At 35.5% G+C, this 19,080-nt stretch overlaps 2 protein-coding genes and 1 pseudogene across 2 annotated transcripts; 2 read left to right on the top strand and 1 right to left on the bottom strand.

Annotated features, from left to right (window-relative positions):
* On the top strand, nucleotides 844-6,788 carry LOC109334761. Its single transcript, XM_019570692.1, has 9 exons — nucleotides 844-1,033; nucleotides 2,245-2,730; nucleotides 3,248-3,410; nucleotides 4,366-4,648; nucleotides 5,083-5,155; nucleotides 5,385-5,475; nucleotides 5,560-5,639; nucleotides 6,218-6,475; nucleotides 6,607-6,788. Exons 1-8 carry the CDS (start codon nucleotides 965-967, stop codon nucleotides 6,470-6,472), a joined length of 1,500 nt encoding a protein of 499 aa, XP_019426237.1. The 5' UTR covers nucleotides 844-964; the 3' UTR covers nucleotides 6,473-6,475; nucleotides 6,607-6,788.
* On the bottom strand, nucleotides 7,554-13,303 carry LOC109334762 (annotated as a pseudogene).
* On the top strand, nucleotides 14,924-16,175 carry LOC109333938. Its single transcript, XM_019569518.1, has 2 exons — nucleotides 14,924-15,800; nucleotides 15,937-16,175. The coding sequence occupies exons 1-2, from the start codon at nucleotides 14,924-14,926 to the stop codon at nucleotides 16,173-16,175; spliced, it is 1,116 nt and encodes a 371-aa protein (XP_019425063.1).

Genomic DNA, 19,080 nt, shown 5'->3' with positions numbered 1-19,080 from the left:
AAAAGATAGACAAATATTTCAAAAAATAAAGAGAAATATAATTTTCAATGACACATATCTCTATTTAATTATAATAAAATTACACTCCTACCATAAAAATAAGTAAAAAACATGCACATACCTCTCATGGAGATAATTTGTGTTCATACAATGCATACAAAAACCTTACATCACTAAACAAATAACATTTTTCAATAAAAAAACAAATAGCATTCGATATTGTAATTTGATGTTTAATAATGAAAGCAACGTGGCTCTTTCTTTGCCACCAAACAAAAATATCTACAAGTGGAATCCATAAAAATACTTTCAAATGATAACAATATTTTATGGATGATCACAAATATCATAATATATATTCCTAAAATCCATGCCTATTAATAAACTAGTTTTTAATAAATAGGATATATATTTTAATATGATGAGATTATATATAATCTATATTATTATTTCATAATAAATTTATAAATTTTTATGTATGAATTATGGCCATGCACAAAGTGAAAAACTCTTATAATAATGTATAAATATAAAACTCTTACCATATATATTATTAAATTTCAACTATTTAATGAATTTTATAAGGTATTAATTTAGTAGTATATGAACCGCTAATTCTAATATGATCAAAATATATTAGGAAAGGTAATGAGATATATGATCAGTTCTGTACAGATACATACGTAAATGATACTTGTAGTAGTTCCTAAAAACTATCCAATATATACCCAGAGTCTGCATGGGTTTACCCACAAATAGCCGTGAGAATGGAAGTAGACAAGCAATGTGGGGCCCGGCCTAATGGCATCTCTATTTGCGGTTGGTGTCACTTTGTTTCTAAATTCGGTTCTTACAACACTTCACTTTCCTCTCCTCCGAAACAAATACATAGTTTTCTGTCTGAATTTCCATTTTTCCGTTCAAACTTGTCTTATCTTTTCTCTTTTGTGGGCTACCTTCATATATGGCAACTCAAGCTGAAGGTACAAGTACCACTCCCATCACACCTGATACTGATACCCCAATTCTCAAGGTACAAATTTCACAACTTCCCTATTGCTTTAAGCTAACACTTAATATTTTATTTATGTTATATTCTTTCAATAAGTTTATAGTGTGTCATCACTTGCCTTCATCATGGATCATCATCTTATTATGAGTCTCACATTGAGTAGCATAACAAATAAATTGGTTGTAGTACTTAAGCTATGAAACTCTTATGCCTAATAGAGTAGTCTTTTGAGTCAACCTCTCCATATTTGTCTAAGTCTTGATGCTTTAATTGAGAGTTATGCTACGGAAATGAACATCTGTAAGTTGGATTAAGGTATATTACAAATTACTAATAGGTAAGTAAACCGCCAAAAGAGAAAGAGTTGTCATCAAGTCAACATCGATAGAGTGAAAGCCGCTATGTATATTGACCCTTAAAAAAGGGCTACAATGTTAGGAGTCTCACATTGGGTAGTATAAGAAATTCAATACGGTACGCATGAGACTCTTCTACTTAATAGCCTAATCTTTTGGCTTTGTGCCTCCTCATGTGATTAAGTTTATAGTGTGACATCAGTTGCCTTCATGGTGGATCATTGTCTGTTCTATTTTTGACTGAAGTTTTAATTTTGTATGCATGTCTTTACTTTTTAGGCTTCCACAAGCACACATTGGCCAAATACATATTTGCTTTTAAGAGTTTCAATTGGCTTTGTAGAAGTGATAGAAAATTTAGTTCTAGTCCAGGTTGGTCAATATTTCCTAAAGATATTCAGGGTGACTGTGCCTATGCTATGCTATGACTATAGCTGATTGGATTACAAAACTTCAATATTGAAAGGTTCTATAGTTTTATTGGATGCCAATTGATTGGTAAGTTCTACAATTTTATTAGATGCCAATTGATTGGTAAATGGTAAATCATATAGTTTTGCATATATTCTGGTAAAAACATGACATCACAATCACATACATAAGCATTCCATGAGTGGGGTGGGGGATAGTTAGCAGGAATGGGGTGGCAGTATTACAAGATCTTCTTTGAAATGAACTTGGTAGGTGGTATGCAGAACGGTGAATTTGTTGCGCGCTACACAAGTTTAATGAGAGAACCTAGTAATTGTGACCTAAATACATGTTTTGTGAGGCATTTGAGGTATAAGTATATCTATAGGATTTATTATTTTCTACCTTTTGATGAATAAAATATCTCCTATTTTTAAGAAAATATGTCTGCTCTTCATGTATTAGGGTGTAGAATCAACTGAAATAACTGAAGAACTCCCTAGTAGACAACAACAACAACAACAACAACAACAACAACATGAGAGAAGGCAAAACCTTATCTTGGAGATTCCCACACAAAAATTGGATGAAGCAAAAGAGAATATTTTCAGGATAAACACTCCTCCAAAGGGAGAGATTTTCTCCCCTTTATCCAGAAGCAATGACTTCCCAGGTCCTTCAACAAAAAATAAATCAACTGTTAATACAGCCCTTATTCCAAAACTCGGTTTTAAATTTCACATGAGTTCAGATATTGAAAAGGCTTCAACGCTAGCACTTGAAGGTTCACCACCACCAAAAAATCCTACGATTTCAAGGACGTTATCTCTTACAAAGTTGATCGGCACCGCTAGTGGGAATAAATTGTCATCCTTACCGGTAACTCCAATTGCTCAGTCAAATCCAGAGTCTGCACATGGAGGGAACATAGCCTATTCAGCAACATCTGTTGTGAGTACCTTTGCGACTTTTACAATGTGTTGCATACTTGCATTCGAAAAAATGCTTTCTTACTTGGAATGTTGCTAAGCATGCTTAATATACATGTGATATGACTAAGTTTTTCTGATGTGTTTTTATGGGATGCATGTTTTATTTCACTATAAATCTACAGCTTACTAATTTTAAGCTCAATGAAAAATGTGTTCTTCTCTCAAACTGTCAAAAAAAGTATTGTTTACTGGCCTGCATGTTGCTTTTATTCCAAAATGTTTGAGTATGTAAAAGCCAAGAAACTACCTGAACTTGAATCTGTCAAGCATATGTAGCTGTGCCATCATTGTAGATATGGTTCTTTTAGCACTGGTTTTCTTCTACTTTGTCAGTTTCACATGTTCGCCAATGGTAATTTGAAATTTTGGCAATAACTTTATGCCTTTCCAAATAATAATTGGACTTTTTTTATGTCTCCAACATAATATATTATCTACTTTTTTCCAATCCACGACTCAGTTGCCTTATTTTTCAGAAAAAAGGACAGCAATTACCGATTCATCGCTCCCGTTCAGTTCCTGTGCTTACTAAACTTGGGAACACATCTGTAGGTAGCATGTTCCGTGTAGTTCCAACAACACCGCGGTTCTCTGGGATTATTGCCACAACATCTATGAAATCTCCACCTGATGATACTGGTAACTTTCTTTTCCAAGCTTGTATGATGAAGTTTTACTAACTTTAGAACATTGATAACTGTCAACAATGTCTTACTTGTCTTGACTAAAACCAATATGCTACTTGGAGATGGAGTGAATTTAATCACCATAACTATCAGCTGTTTATGCTGGTATCCTTAAGCTTTATGTTCGTGTAATTAAAAGTTTCTAGTATGCTTGTGTCACTGATTAAAAAAAGGGTGGCCCAGTGCACGAGCCTCCCACCTACTGGGGTCTTGAGAGGATAGATGTGACAGCCTTATCCTTGTAAGGGAATAGGTTGTTTTTAGGATTTGAATCCATGACTTCACTATCACAAGACAAGCAGCCTTACGCTGCACCGAGCTCACCTACAATGACTAACCCACAAAATATAATATGCTTTCATTTCTCATTATTCTGCATAATACATTTCTAAAGTGAAATTCTTTTAACTATGACACAACCATTAGGAACTATTACATATTTCCTTGCCTAAAATTGAAGTCAATCCCCTCTCATCCAACTAAGCCTAATTCATTCCTGTTCAGCTTCTGTTCATTTCTCCTCGTCATTTCCCTTACTTTTACCAATATAAAACTTTGTGAATCTCTGTGATATGCATTTCCTTTATTCTTAACTTTTATTATTCTTTCACTTTCTCATCCAAATCAATCTCCTACTTCGGCCGTCTTAGCCTTTTTAATTGTTCTGTTTCATCTGTGTGCAATTGTACATTACTAAAAAAAGTAATAAAAAAAAGTTTTTGTGATCTGTCATGTTTGAGTTGCACTATCCTCTCTTCAAACTAACTTCTTTATCAGAACTAACCACTAGCTTGGATAACATTGCTAGTTAACAAATTTGAAGATATCGGTGATTGACTTGGACCTTTAAATTTATTAGATTTAGTTCCTTCTGTAACTATATCGTGCATGTGATTATTCTGGTTCAGTTGAAAATTCGGACGGGGAAGATATTCCTGAAGAAGAAGCTGTATGCAGAATTTGTTTGATTGAATTAGGAGAAGGTGGTGATACACTTAAAATGGAATGCAGCTGCAAAGGTGAACTTGCACTGGCACACCAAGAATGTGCAGTTAAATGGTTTAATGTTAAAGGCAATAGAATATGTGATGTATGCAAGAAGGAAGTTCAGAACTTACCTGTCACACTTCTAAGAGTTCCAAGTGCCCAAGGACTTAACTTTTTAGGGAGCAGACAACAGTACAGACAAGGGTAATCTACTGCCTGAGTATTCTTTCTAAATTATTCAATGATGATTTTATGATTCACTACCTTTGACAATCATTTTCAATTTGGCCATATACCTTAAAATAAGAAAATGTACATATAGAGACTAAATTGAAATTTGTTTACGTATGTGGATTAAATTTAAAACTCGTGTCACGTATAGGGACCAACCAAATTAACCAATTAATAATTACTAATGATTTATCAAACCGGTCAGAGTAATGAGGCTATGCATCATTTGATTGAGCAAAAGGTCTCTAGTGTGTTGTGACTTGCAATAGGCAACTTCATGCCAATTTAGTGGTATAACAAAATTTAAGATTTAAGGAGTGGAACTTTCTAACCCCTTCATTTGACCCTGGCATGTATCAGAATTTGTCTAACATGGTACAGCAGAACTAATGTGAAAACTTTTACAGGGTCTGTCAAAATGTTCCTGTTCTTGTCATTATCAACATGCTGGCTTACTTTTGTTTTCTTGAACAGCTTCTCGTAAGTTGAACTACTATTGTAAGTTGAACTAATCTTGTAAGAGGGTAAGCATCAATGCAACGGGAAAGTTGTTTGCTTTGTGGCTTGGAGGTCATGTTAAATTCTGGAAACAATCTCTTCACTTAAAAGGGTAAAGTTGTGTATATTTGCCCTCTCATACCCCACTAGGTGGAAGCCTTATGCATTGGGCTGCTCTTTTTTAGTATAATATGAACTCTGAATTGGACAGATTTCGAGGATGGGATCTAGCGCCACTGCCATATCTATTCCATTTTCTTGTATAGTTGGTCTTCTTGCTAGCATGACATCCACAACAATAGGTAGGATTTTTCTACATTTAGATAACATCATAAACTTAAATTATGTCCTTGGTATTACACTGATTCCTCTATACTTGTTCTTAGTTAGGAGAAGCCATATTTGGGTTTATGCAACTTCCCAGTTCGCTATGGTGGTTCTTGCCGGACGACTTTTCTACACTCTGGTGAGGAAATTTGTGTTTTTTCTTCTGTAAAATTAGAGTCCAACTGAGCTTTGGAGCTGCTAAGGAAGGGTTTATAAAGAGCTCATTCACGTTTGAGAACAACTTATTTTACCAAGCAAAGAATAGTCTACACCTTACCACCTTCCTAGCTTGTTTCAACAAGTTTATCACATAAGCTTATGATAATAAGCTCTTCATAGCTTATTTAAAATAAAAACTTATTGAGTAAGTGTTTAATTAAGCTATTTACCCAAACATATCTCAAGTATATGATTCCCATACCCATTCACCCCTATTTTGTTAACTGCTCTTACCTAAGTGGAGCTTGTGGCATTCAAACAAAGCTTAAGTCATAAAGACGAGCGATCATTATTTGCAAAATTTTGCTGCAGATATGGAGGCATTGTTAGTAAGCTGAATGCTAATTAGTTAAATCTAGTACAAAAAAAGAAATAGCATTTCAGAAGATTTAACTATGGTAGTTCTAAAATTGTATATATAAAGGTTGCATAAGTCGTAAGTTGCGTAGTTGTAACCTTCTAATATGAAGTATTTTCATACATTTGTGGCATTGACAGCTTCCTAAACAAGCTGTTGTTCTATGTATCCTACTTTCTACATTTACTGGGTTTGGAGTTGCAATGTGTGGAGCTACTATTCTGAGTGAGTTTTTGAAGTGGAGAAGAAGGGTTGCTCAGTTGAATCAGCAGCATGGTTCCCAAGAGGTGCTACCTTCTGATCAAACATCAGTAGCAACCATTCATCAATCTCAGATGGATTCACAACAACATCAAGAAAGTAATATGGGAGAGACATTGCACCGCGCAAGCTAATACTTTCATATTATTTCCTCTTATGCTAGTAACACATTCATTTTAACACTCTTCAATGCAATATTTATTATTAGATGAAGGTCATGTGGAGTCCACTAAATCACATTGTCCATTTTTTCATTCAGTTGTCCTACATGAATTTCATCACCAAAGTGTGTTCCTAGCATTTTCTTAGTTCCTTGAAAAATGGCATCAAAGAGGTGTCTTGTGTACATATAATATACTGTATAAGTTTAAGCAAGTTACATTATTGTTCTCTATTTTTGATGCTATGGTACTTAATAGAATAGGCAGTGTATGCATCTTGTGTTACCTCTTGACTCATTAGAAACACAGAAGCCAATTCTTTTATATGAATTATGGTACCAATGTCTTTGGACTTGCATGAAACTTGTGAGCAGGTCTTGCTTTTATGTGAAAACTTGAAATATTGTTTTTATACTACAATTTTTTGGGGCAACAATTGTGAAAAACTTGATTTCGTTATGTCCCTCACCTAAACCAACAAACCTCTTCCCTTTTCACCTTATTTTTTCTTACATGGATGATGATGTCCTTTGCTATTACCAGTGTAAATTGAATGAGTGAAAGGGTCTTTTGCCGCATAAAACTTTTTTTCAGTTTGCTAAGTCCATATCCACTGCAAGCTTGAGATCTTTATGAGAGTTATGTTGAATAAAGTGTATCCAAATATGTTAAACTGGGTACCCAAAAAACACATTTTGTATAACCTGAACAAGCACATCATTTTAGCTAAACAGTTAGGTGTGAGTAAATATTGGATTTAGGAGGCCACTTCATTGATATACTTACTTTTTTTTAAAATCAAGGCATTGGATTGGAACAAAGAGAATATTTTAGGAGTAAAAATGTTTTAGCTTTCTATGTTTTCAGTTGGCATTTGGTAAAACTTGTTTTCAGTTTATTTGACCTTCTCCCATAAGCATTTGTTTAAGTGTTTGAGGGACCTTATAAGAGTAACTTATGGACTCCCATAAGCTATTTAACTTATTTAGTTCTCTCTACATTAATTTATTAATGCCAAATCACCACAATCATCATATTTAGGACAAAAAGAGCTTCATAAAGAAGGTTAAGGCTTCACAGGAGCATCAATGCAAATATATGAGCTTTATGCAATTCTCATTGATAACTTGGAGTAAAAATGTAAATCCCACAACTTTAATCCAACAGAATAATTAATGGCTTTTATACACTTTCAAAGTATCCATCTCCATGGACCAATTTCACACTATCCCTGTAATCACTAACCAGACATCCTAATAACAGCCGTTTTGTAATTACAGGAGGGGACCATAAAGAACTGGCCTTCAAATTCTCTCTGTGTCCATCAATGGCATGTTCATCCGTGAATATACAATAAAACCAGTTGGTTCATTTTACTAGAATTAACATGTTATAACTAGTAAACCAACCGGAATAAAGATAAACAAACCATATAAAAGAAAATTACTTTAACTTCCCTTTAAGAATTAGTCATTATTTGTAGCTAGAATTGCTGATCTTGTTTGACAGTGTAGGCTTCTCCTTAAGGCTGGTAGCTAACAAGGTTTGAGAGTTGCTCGATTGGCTCTCAGCAACCACTGGTCTCACCCAGACTTTTATGTGCCCCTCCCAGCACGCCGTAAGTACAGATTCTTGAGTAAATATCAAGCCGGTGATTCTGTATGCACACAGTGAGCAACCACAGGAGAGATTTTTGGAACATCACGCAATCATGGAGCAGGTTGCAAGGTACCTAATGGGTCAGCACTGTCCCAGTGGGATGACTGGCTTCCGGTACTGTAAGTTGGCGATCCACCAGGAGGACGCCTCAAGGGAACTACGATCTCATCCATTTCCAGGTCCCACAGAAGCAATTGCGAATCCTGACCACACATAAAAATCTTAGTGTCAACAATTTTAAAGACATGAGAGATCGGGTAACGCGATACACATATGTAGAGCTAAAAAGTACGGAAATTTGAGTCAAAGCTATTTTCAAAAGAGTAAATCACACTGAGACCCTCCTGAATTTTAGCTAATTACACTCACCACCCCTCTTGATTAAAACATTACACAGAGGAGGTCAGTGTAATCATGGTAGTCAAAATCGCAATCCAACTCGTGAGATCGCACGTTCTTACGATCCTTGACCCTCACTCCGTGCTCGATCTTAGTCTTGGACACGCCTCCGTGGGATCGGGTGGGATCGTCGTGTGGGTGCGTAAAACCGGTGGAATCTACGAGCCGACCGACCCATAAACCTCTTTCTCTCCATCTCTGCTTCACTTTCTCTCTCTCTCATCTCTGCTTCATTTTCAAGTTGCAACATTCACCTCCCCTGCAGGGGTACCCAGTGTAATATATGTATATAAATTAGGAGTGATTTGTGTAGGTATAAAAAAAAGAGGTAGTGTGTCATTTTACTAAATCTCATGAGTGTCAGTGTAATTTACTTTTTTCGAAATTATGAATGAAACAACATATTTCTTCTCATACAATAGCAGTCACTGGCAACCAATTGCAGACATGCCTTTAACTTCACGGTTAGATATTCCAAATGAAGTCAGGGTTTACGCCTTTTCCCTCTAAATCTTGATGGGGGATGAGTGGAGTTGATTGTCTTGCACATTTTCGTAAACAACACAAGCATGTTACAATAAATATAAATAGCACTATCTTCTCACCAAGCATTCTGCAACATGTTTTTCATTAACTAACTAGTTTTGGTTTTGACAGACAGACTACGGAATCAGCATTGCAGAAAATCTTTACAAGAAACCTGAAAGTTGCTGAGCCCTTGTATACAATTAGTCTGTTCGTTAAGTATTTGCACAAGTCTTCCTAGTTAAAATATTTGTTGCTTCCTCTTTCATAGTAGCTTTAACTAAGCATATAGTTGATTTTATAGTCTCTACTCAATTGTTAGAAGCCGGTAAAAGATCTGATACTTGAAAAACATAACCAGAGAATTAGTGTAAAAAATATTGACAACCAGTGAATTCCCACAATGAACTCTATTGACACATTTGAAACCAAAACAATAATGCGAACAATTTTCTTCGTACTCGTACCTGACCAACAGAACCAAACCGATAAATGATGGTTTCTCCATTGTCACTTGCATTTGGTGATGACCAATACGAATCAAAAGCCACTCCACTTACCTGATCACAGCAAGAGACAGAAATTAAACAAGTATAATGGTAGAAAAGTTTTGCAACTTGAAAATGACCAAGCAACTCACCCATGAGTTATGTCCCTCACCCCATGCCACAACCCTGTGATCTTCCATGCTCCAAACTTGAACTAAATCATCTTCTCCTCCCATCAAAATATATTTTCCATCCATGCTGTTAAAGCAAAGTGGCCACTATGGTATTGTATTCTTAAAGAATTAATTAAATTACAACATAGCAACAGAAAACAGAGCTAGCTACTATCCAGAGTTAAAGTATTTAATTTTTATAAGCCACGGGGAAAAAGTGAACTAATAAAATAGGAAACAAATCCAAAGATGACAATCCACTAATTAATTGACTAAAACCAAACATGTGTCTCACCTCCAAGCACAACATAACAAAGCCCCATAATAACTTTTCCCACCACATATAAGTAGCTCTTTTGTGTAATCAAACACTCGTAAGTAACCTGAATGCAGTCAGTAAATAAATATTTTGTTATTTTCTCAAGGAAATGAAAAAAGCAGAACTAACACAGTGCTGATGGCATTGAATAAAAAAATACCATCTCTTCCAACAGTTGCTAAGTATGCCCCGTCGCTTGAGAAAGACGTACTGTTAATTGAGGCCTGACATATATGCCATCTGGATATTGGATTACTCTGCACAGGTCAATTTCTTTTCAAAAAAATAGTATATAGATATAACACAATAAATTCTCCAATAGTGCACACCCTGGAACTCCTCATTTTATCCAAAACAAATTAAGCCATAAATGCATCAAATGTATGATCATTGATCAATCAAACATTCAGTGAGAAAAGCTGAATTGTACTAAAATAAATAGGGCAAAAGAGAAAAGGTAAAATAGAAGATTCATATCCATATTTTGTCAAGAAACCGAACAGACATCAAACTACATACCTTACTGTAACGTGCATGGGCAACAGAAAATTGAGATTGATCTTTGACAACAGGAAATGAAGAATCACCAGCCCCATCTTTGTTCTGAAATGGGAAAAGAAAAGTAAATATCTGACAAACTCATCATAAGAAACATTATAATAAGTGAATCATAAAATTAGCATCTCATGATGATTGGGTCTTGCCTTTTCATATATGTACAAATTCCCATCTGGGTGGGCAACAACAAAAGCCCCATTACCTCCTGGCACCCAAGCAATACAAGTACAACGACTGTTCATATTAAAATGCATTAATAATATAGCTTCTGATCACTGTCTTTGAAATAATACTCCAATACATTAAGCTTCTAGAAAGTAACTACAAAAACTTTAATAACAATTAAGATAGATGGCCTCCATCTTCTCTATCACTTAATGCCAATAATTAAAACCACTGAATTCAACTACATATCAACATCACATGCCTAACCAAGCAATATTAGTATATACTGAAATTATTTATATAATAGTATACTAGTATACAATTAAATTACTTTTTCCGTAGCTTATAAGGTTGCTTTCAAATCAACAATCAGAGACTGGATCTCTATATGTTATATCCCAAATAACCTTAAATATTAGCTTCTTAATCCAAGTGCTGCCAAAGCAATTGCTTGCAGCAATCAATGTGAACTTATTCCTAGTATTTGTTGCACATAGAAAATAAAGCCTGCAAATTAGGGCATATAACAATTTAAAAATAGATAACACTTGCCGGAAAATCATCACTAGGGAACGGGGACTGAGTCTTGCCTGTTATTGACATAACCATCTTTGTTGTAATGCTGGGCCCCAACAAGCCTTTTACCAACATCCTGTAATTGCTGTCTCAGTGACACTGAGTAGACTACAATAATACATAGAGGAACAATAAATTCATAAAAGCTTAAATTTTCCTTAGACAATGGAAATATAAAATTTTATGAACATTTTTTTACCATCACCAGAGCTCAAGCCAATGAGCAAATCATGCCCATCCTTAGCATCCTGATCAAATGCGTGGCACACAGGATTTGAATTACTGAAGTGAATGGACTTTATGGGGTCCTATAAGAAATGATAAACCTCTCATCAGTTTCATGTAACAAATCTAAAGTACCTATGAGTTACAACAGATAAAAAACAAAGCAGTATCGGATACCTTGTCTTGAGAGTTCAAATCACTTATGAAAATTGCATCCCCAACATTGAAGATCAAGTAAGTTCCTTTCCCATCAAAATTCGGATTTGCCATTGAACTACTTGAAGTTGAGGCACCCATTGAAACAATCCTTGTGGTCCCTCCATTGCTCTTGCTTACTATTGACTCCAACAAAACTAAGTGCTCGACTTCCATTGCTTCCCCCCAGTAATCTAGCTGCTGCTGATCGTACCCCCCTGCTGCCACTAAAACTTGAAGATGCCAATGCAGTTGGAATTGAAGGTGATGACTTTTCCTTGAGATGTGCCAGAGTCACCTGGCCAGTCATCCAAACCAACAATATGCTAAGGTACATTTCAATTCAAGAATACAGAGTTACAAACCTTCTCTGTAATTGTATCAACAGAATAGCTACCAAGCAATAAAATAACCAGTTGATCCAAATACTAAGATACAATAACAAAACTAGACAACAAAAAACAAAAGGTTGAATTTACAAGAGAACTTTAAACCATATAAAATCAAAAACTGAGAACAATCAAGCCTTCTCCAACTCCTACTAGGTGTTGGGTTCAGATTTGAAAATAATCTGATTCTGATACTATCATATAATCTTAATGTTTACACATTCACATTCCACCTTAAAGAATTCAGTCTTTTTCACCCCAAAAAAATACTCATGTCCTCGACAAATACCTTCCTCCTCTGCAGAGTATAGCTTTGGAGTAACAACAATTGTGTTTCCTCAAAAATAATCTAATATTCTAAATCAAACATCCTCCAATAGGAGGAACTATCTAAATCATGCTAGCATATTCTATTGTAAATCACGTTTATAGAAACAATCATCAAACGTAGAAAATCGGAAACTTAATCGAGGCAAAATTAGAAATGATTTTGACTAAAATTAGCGTATATATAATAACAAGTAAAAACCTAAGAACAAATGAATATAAAGAATGCAAAAACTAAAAATAAACAAATCGATTGCGATAAAAAAAACAAAAAGTAGGTAAGCAAATAAACCTAAAAAAATTAAATATAAACAAATGAATGAGCAATAACTAGAAGAAGAAAACGCAAACCTGAGTAACGGTTTTTCCATGAGCGTAATGAAGAAGAGAAGAAGGATGAGTCTTCTCGTATTGAAGCTTATACCTCCCTTCGGGTGTTTTGAAATACGTCTTCAATTCCGCCGGAGACTGCGCCGCTGCCGTAGAAGACGCCGGTGACATAACTCCGTTGGAACTATTACTATTGATCACCGTCGTCATAAGAAACAACAACCACCGATCATCACATCACATGTCGAAATAAAATAATCAGAATCGGTTACTACAAGACGCTACTCGCTAGGATTTGTTTGTTTCGAAAAACTTTTTTGCAAACAAAATCCAATACAATTGAAAATGCAGTGTTATTATTGATGGTTTGATTGTAAAGTCAACGAAATAGACGGTCACGATTGCACTTATGGTAAAATAAGTTGTTGCTTTTTTTCTAATCTGTTTTGAAAAGAGTTGAGAAAGGAGAAAATTGATTCTCATTCTATGTCGAGTCATTACATTAGAGAATAATGTATTTATGTGAGGAGAGAAGTTATCTCCTCATCTTCATTCATTAATAGACATTTTGTATTGTTTTATTTTTTGTTTTTTTATTTATTTTTAAAATAGGTAAAAAAATAATTATGTGTCATTGTCTAATTGGTGCAAGGAGAGAACTCTCACACTAGAGTATCTATCTCCTTTTCTCATATTGCATATTTCTTCTCTCCTCATCAACGGTTGGTAATAATCTAACGAGGATGGAGTACTCCGGTTGTGATGAGATAATTTCTCTCCTTACACTAGTTAGGCAATGACACATGGTTATTTTTTACCTATTTAAAAAATAAATAAGAAAACAAAAAATAAAGTAACACAAGTGTCTATTAATGAATGGGTATGAGGAGGTAACTTTTCTCCTCGCATCAGGACATACATTATTCTCATAACAATTTAATAACATATATAATACTACAATTGTTAAATTTAAGCCACAAAATTTATTGAATAAACAACATTACAACATCATTCCCTAGTATATATTTTTAATATGTGGTTTATTCAGTTACATCGGTTCTTAAATTTCTAAAATCATAAACCAGACATAAATGGTTACTTAAAAAAATAATTGAACTAAATCGAAACGCGAAAATGAACCGAACCACATTTTATGGTTTAGTTTAGTTCGGTTCCACCCGTTTTACAGTTAAACTGTAAACGGGAATTATTTATGCCCTACTAACAACCTACCTAAAAAGCTTATAAGGTAATTGAGAATTTAGAAAGTAGTTTGAAGATAAGGTAGTGTAAAAAAATTAGGAGCTCATGAATTAGTGATAGTAAAAAATTATTTGGTAAGATTAGCTAGTTTGTAAATTAGATGATATGTATAAACCGAAATAAGTGTGGAACTTATAAGTCATAAGTTATCTTCACTGGCTTGTTAAATAATGAATTATAAGCTCCTAGTAGCATATTAAATAGGCCACCTTGCCAAATCAAGCAAAAGCTTATTTTTGTGTGTTAAATAAACTAGTTGACTGCTTATAAATTACTTTACCCACTTACAAAACACACATGGTCCTTGATTACAAGGTTAGTAATTTAGAATGCTATTAATAATTTATAGATCTGTTATTAATACATTCAAGATAATTATATTATCTAGAGTAATGCTTCTCAATAACAATAAGATTAACTGTCATAGAGGATAAAACATATATGTAGTCTAGAGTCTAGACAAAAAATAATACTCATACAAATTCTACATCTGGATAATTCATGCTTGGGGTTGTAGGAAAGAATTGTAATTTCAGCTAGTTATGTTTGGGCTTTGTAAATGGACTGGTTATTAGAACTTACTAAAGTAGAAAGGGAATTATTAAATTTTTGTTGGTTGTTGATAACAGATTCCATTAATAGAAACTTTCCTATTCATCATCTTCTACCTCTAGCATTCTTTCTAAAACACGTTTTCTTCTTTTTTCTTCTTTAACTCTCATTCTTCTCATTCCAACAGTGGTATCACGAGCTAATAGATCACGAACCTGTGGGTGAACACACGAAGAAGAAAAGGACGAATCAACACAAAAGATTGAAATCGCAAAAGGAAGATGGCAACCTCAAATGGGTTTGCAATGAACCTTCCTGTGTTAGATGGGAAGAATTATGATCACTGGTCCATCCAGATGAAAGCAATTTTTGGCTTTCAGGAGTGTCGCAAAGTTGTGCTAAATGTGGTTCAACAACTTGGTGAAAATCCAACAGAAGCTCAGAAGTTGGAATTCAGGGAAGTTGTAAAAAAGGATTGCAAGGCAATCTTTCTAATACACCAATGTGTTGATCACTCTAACTTCGACAAGATCTCAGCAGCACAAACATCAAAGGAGGCTTGGGAGACCTTGGAAAAGTGTTATGGTGGTAGCACAAAGGTAAGGAAAGTCAATTTGCAGATGATGAGAAGACAGTTTGAGCTGCTACAGATGGAGGAGGATGAAAGAATATCAGATTACTTTGCAAGAATCAGAAGCCTCATTAATCTGATGAGAGGCTGTGGTGAGCAAATGAATGAGCTAAGCATAGTTGATAAGATCCTTAGGACACTCTCTACCAAGTTTGACATTGTGGTAATTGCAATAGAGGAATCTAAGGATCTTGAAACCATCAAGATAGATGAGTTGCAAGGTTCATTGGAAGCTCATGAGCAAAGACTCATGGAAAGGCAGAATGGTAGGCTCACACAACAAGTATTAAGTGCACAGTTCAAGAAGAAGTGCATGAGTTATCATGAGGCAAAGAAGAAGGAATCTGATAATGTACAAGCTGAGAAGAGGGAAGGAACAGAACCCTCATCCTCTAAGCAATTTGATATCAAAAGCAGCAGGAAATGGAACAATCAGAACAGTTATCAGAACAATGCCAAGAAAAAGAAAGATAAGAGTAAAATTCAGTGCTTCAATTGCAAGAATTATGGGCACTATGCTTCTGAGTGTAAGTCTAAAAGAGTGCATAAAGTTGAGGAGGCAAGACTTGCTAAGGATGAGCAAGGATGAGAATTCAGGTGAAGAAGTGTTGCTGATGGCACAAAATGAAATCACATAATTGATGTTGAGTGATGGTGTTGAAGCTCAGATGGTCACTACAAAGGATGGTGCAGATAGCTGGTATCTGGACACTTGGTGTTCAAATCACATGACAGGCCATAGGGATTGGTTCATACAACTTGATGATTCAGTAAGAACAAGAGTCAAGTTTGCTGATGATAGTTTCATAACAGCAGAAGGAATGGGCAAAATAGTGATCAAAAGAAAGGATGGGATTGAAGCTTATATCTCCAATGTGTTATATGTACCTAACCTAAAATGAAGAATAATCTAATTAGTCTTGGGCAATTTCTTGAGAAAGGGTACAATATATGCATGAAAGATAAAATGCTGAAGATCTACAATGAGGAAGGAAATCTAATCTTGAAAGCTCCATTGTCTCAAAACAGAACTTTCAAGATTGGAATTCAACTAGCTGATCACAAGTACTTGAAGTCAATTGCAGATGAAACTTGGGTTTGGCATCAAAGATTTGGGCACTTAAGCTTCAGAAGTATGCATCAACTGAGCAGGGATAGTATGGTTCTTGGTATGCCTATCATCAAGAATGAAACTGAAACTTGCAGAGAATATCTCATTGGTAAGCAAACAAGGAACAATTTCAAGTTCTTCATACCAACCAAATCCACTAAACCCTTGGAACTGGTTTACACAGATGTATGTGGACCTATGGAGGTACAATCAATTGGAGTTAACAATTACTTTGTAGCCTTCAAAAATGATTATACAAGGAAGATGTGGATTTATTTGATAAAGAGGAAAAATGAGGTCTTTTCTAAATTCAGAAGTTACAAGTTGACTGCTGAAAATCAGAGTGGAATGAAATTGTTATGCTTAAGGAGTGATGGAGGGGGTGAATATGTCTCTCATGAATTCAATCAATTTTGTGAAAGAGAAGGCATAATTCATGAAGTAGTTGCTCCATACACACCTCAGCATAATGGAACAGTAGAGAGAGTAAATAGATATATGCTAAACATGACAAGAAGTTTGCTAAAAAACAAGGATCTTCCAAAACAGTTTTGGGGAGAAGCTGTGGCAACTGCAACCTACTTGCTCAATAGAAGTCCAACAAAGAGACTCAAAGGCATGACACCTTAGGAGATGGGGACAGGGATTAAGCCTAGTGTGGCACACCTCAGAATCTTTGGCTCAATATGTTACAAACTGTACCCGATGCAAGAAGAAAGAAACTTGATGATAGGAGTGAAAGGTTGATCTTTCTTGGGTACTACTCAACTGGAGCTTACAAGGTATTCAACCCTACTAATAACTCTTTGTCCTTCAGTAGAGATGTCATATTTGATGAGACACAAGCATGAGATTGGAATGCAAAACCAGAAGCCTCAAACAGGTCTGGTCAGATGAACATTGAAAATTCTAGTCCAATACATGAACCAAATACAGATGTGATAGACAATGTATACACATTGGTTGAAAACTCAGATGCAAGACCTCAAAGACAAAGACAACTGCCACCTAGATTGAGAGATTTTGAAGTGTTCTCAGACAACTCCATCACATCAGAAGCGGATTTGGTTCACATGGCTTTATTAGCAGAGATGGAACTCATTACTTTTGATGAGGCAGTAAAGCAAAGATGTTGGGTTGAAGCTAAGCAAGAAGATATAAAGTCTATTGAAAGAAACAATACTTGGGAACTAACAAATCTACCTAAAGGAAAGAAAGCAGTCTCAGTGAAGTGGGTGTACAAAGTCAAGTTGAAGCCTGATGGATCAATAGCCAAGCATAAGGCTAGATTGGTAGCAAAAGGTTTCCTGCAAAAACCCGGACTAGACTTTGGAGATGTGTTTGCACCAGTGGCCAGAATTGAGACAGTGAGGTTGGTCATAGCTATTGCTAATCTTGAAAATTGGAGCTTGAGTCAAATGGATGTGAAGTCAGCTTTCCTAAATGGTCCATTAGACAAGGAAGTTTTTGTGAGCCAACCTACTGGTTTTGAAGTCTCAGGGCAGGAACAAAAGGTTTACAAACTTCACAAGGCACTCTATGGGTTAAAACAAGCCCCTAGAGCATGGAACAAGAGAATAGACACATTTCTTGTTCAGCAAGGACTTATAAGGTGCACAAGTGAGCATGGAATTTATGTGAAGTGTACACCTGAAGTAGCATTAGTAATCATATGCCTCTATGTGGATGATTTACTGATAACAGGTTGCAAAATGGATGAGATTGAGAGCATCAAGAATAGCCTAAAAGCAGAATTCGAAATGACTGATCTTGGCACACTATCATACTTCTTGGGCATGGAGTTCATAAGGAATAGTAGATGGATACTAATGCATCAAAAGAAGTATACCTCTGATGTAATCAAGAGGTTTAATATGTTTGATTCAAGTCCATCCTCCACACTAGTAGAAGCAGGAACAAGTCTATACAAAGAAAGCTTGGAAGATGAATCAGTTGATCCTAGGCTCTATAAACAGATGATTGGTTCACTAAGATACATTTGTAACTCAAGACCAGACATCACTTATGGAGTTGGCTTGGTTAGTAGATACATGGAGAAACCTATACACTCTCATCTGATTGCAGTGAAGATGGTGCTTAGATATCTCAAAGGAACCATGGATTTTGGAGTACACTTTCCTGCAAGTATTGAAGGCAGTTTGAAAACAATTCATGGCTACACTGATACAGATTAGTGTGGAGACAATGATGATATGAAGAGCACCACATGCTACTTGTTTAAGCTTGGTGATGCTTCTATCAGTTGGAGTTCTCAGAAGCAGAAGGTAGTTGCTCTATCATCACGTGAAGCCGAATACATTGTTGCTTGCTTAGGGGGCTGCCAAGGTTTGTGGTTAAACTCTCTACTAAAGGAGTTTGGGATTCATGCTAATGACTCCATGTTGCTTCTTATTGATAATCAGTCTGCAATAAACTTGGCAAGGAATCCGGTGTCTAATGGTCGTAGCAAACACATTGAAACAAAGTATCACTTCTTAAGAGATCATGTGGAGAAGGGCAACTTGAAGGTTGAATTCTTTACCTCACAGAATCAACAAGCATATATGTTGCCAAAATCTCTAAGGAAGGAAATGTTTGAATCATAGAGGAGAAGGCTTGGAGTGATTATCGTAACCAGCTTGAATTAAGGGAGGATGTAGGAAAGAATTGTAATTCCAGCTAGTTATGTTTGGGCT

This window comes from Lupinus angustifolius, chromosome LG19 (assembly GCF_001865875.1).
Source record: "Lupinus angustifolius cultivar Tanjil chromosome LG19, LupAngTanjil_v1.0, whole genome shotgun sequence".
Taxonomy (NCBI): domain Eukaryota; kingdom Viridiplantae; phylum Streptophyta; class Magnoliopsida; order Fabales; family Fabaceae; genus Lupinus; species Lupinus angustifolius.
The sequence above is the reverse complement of the archived record's forward strand: the minus strand, read 5'-3'. Positions and strand labels throughout refer to the sequence as shown.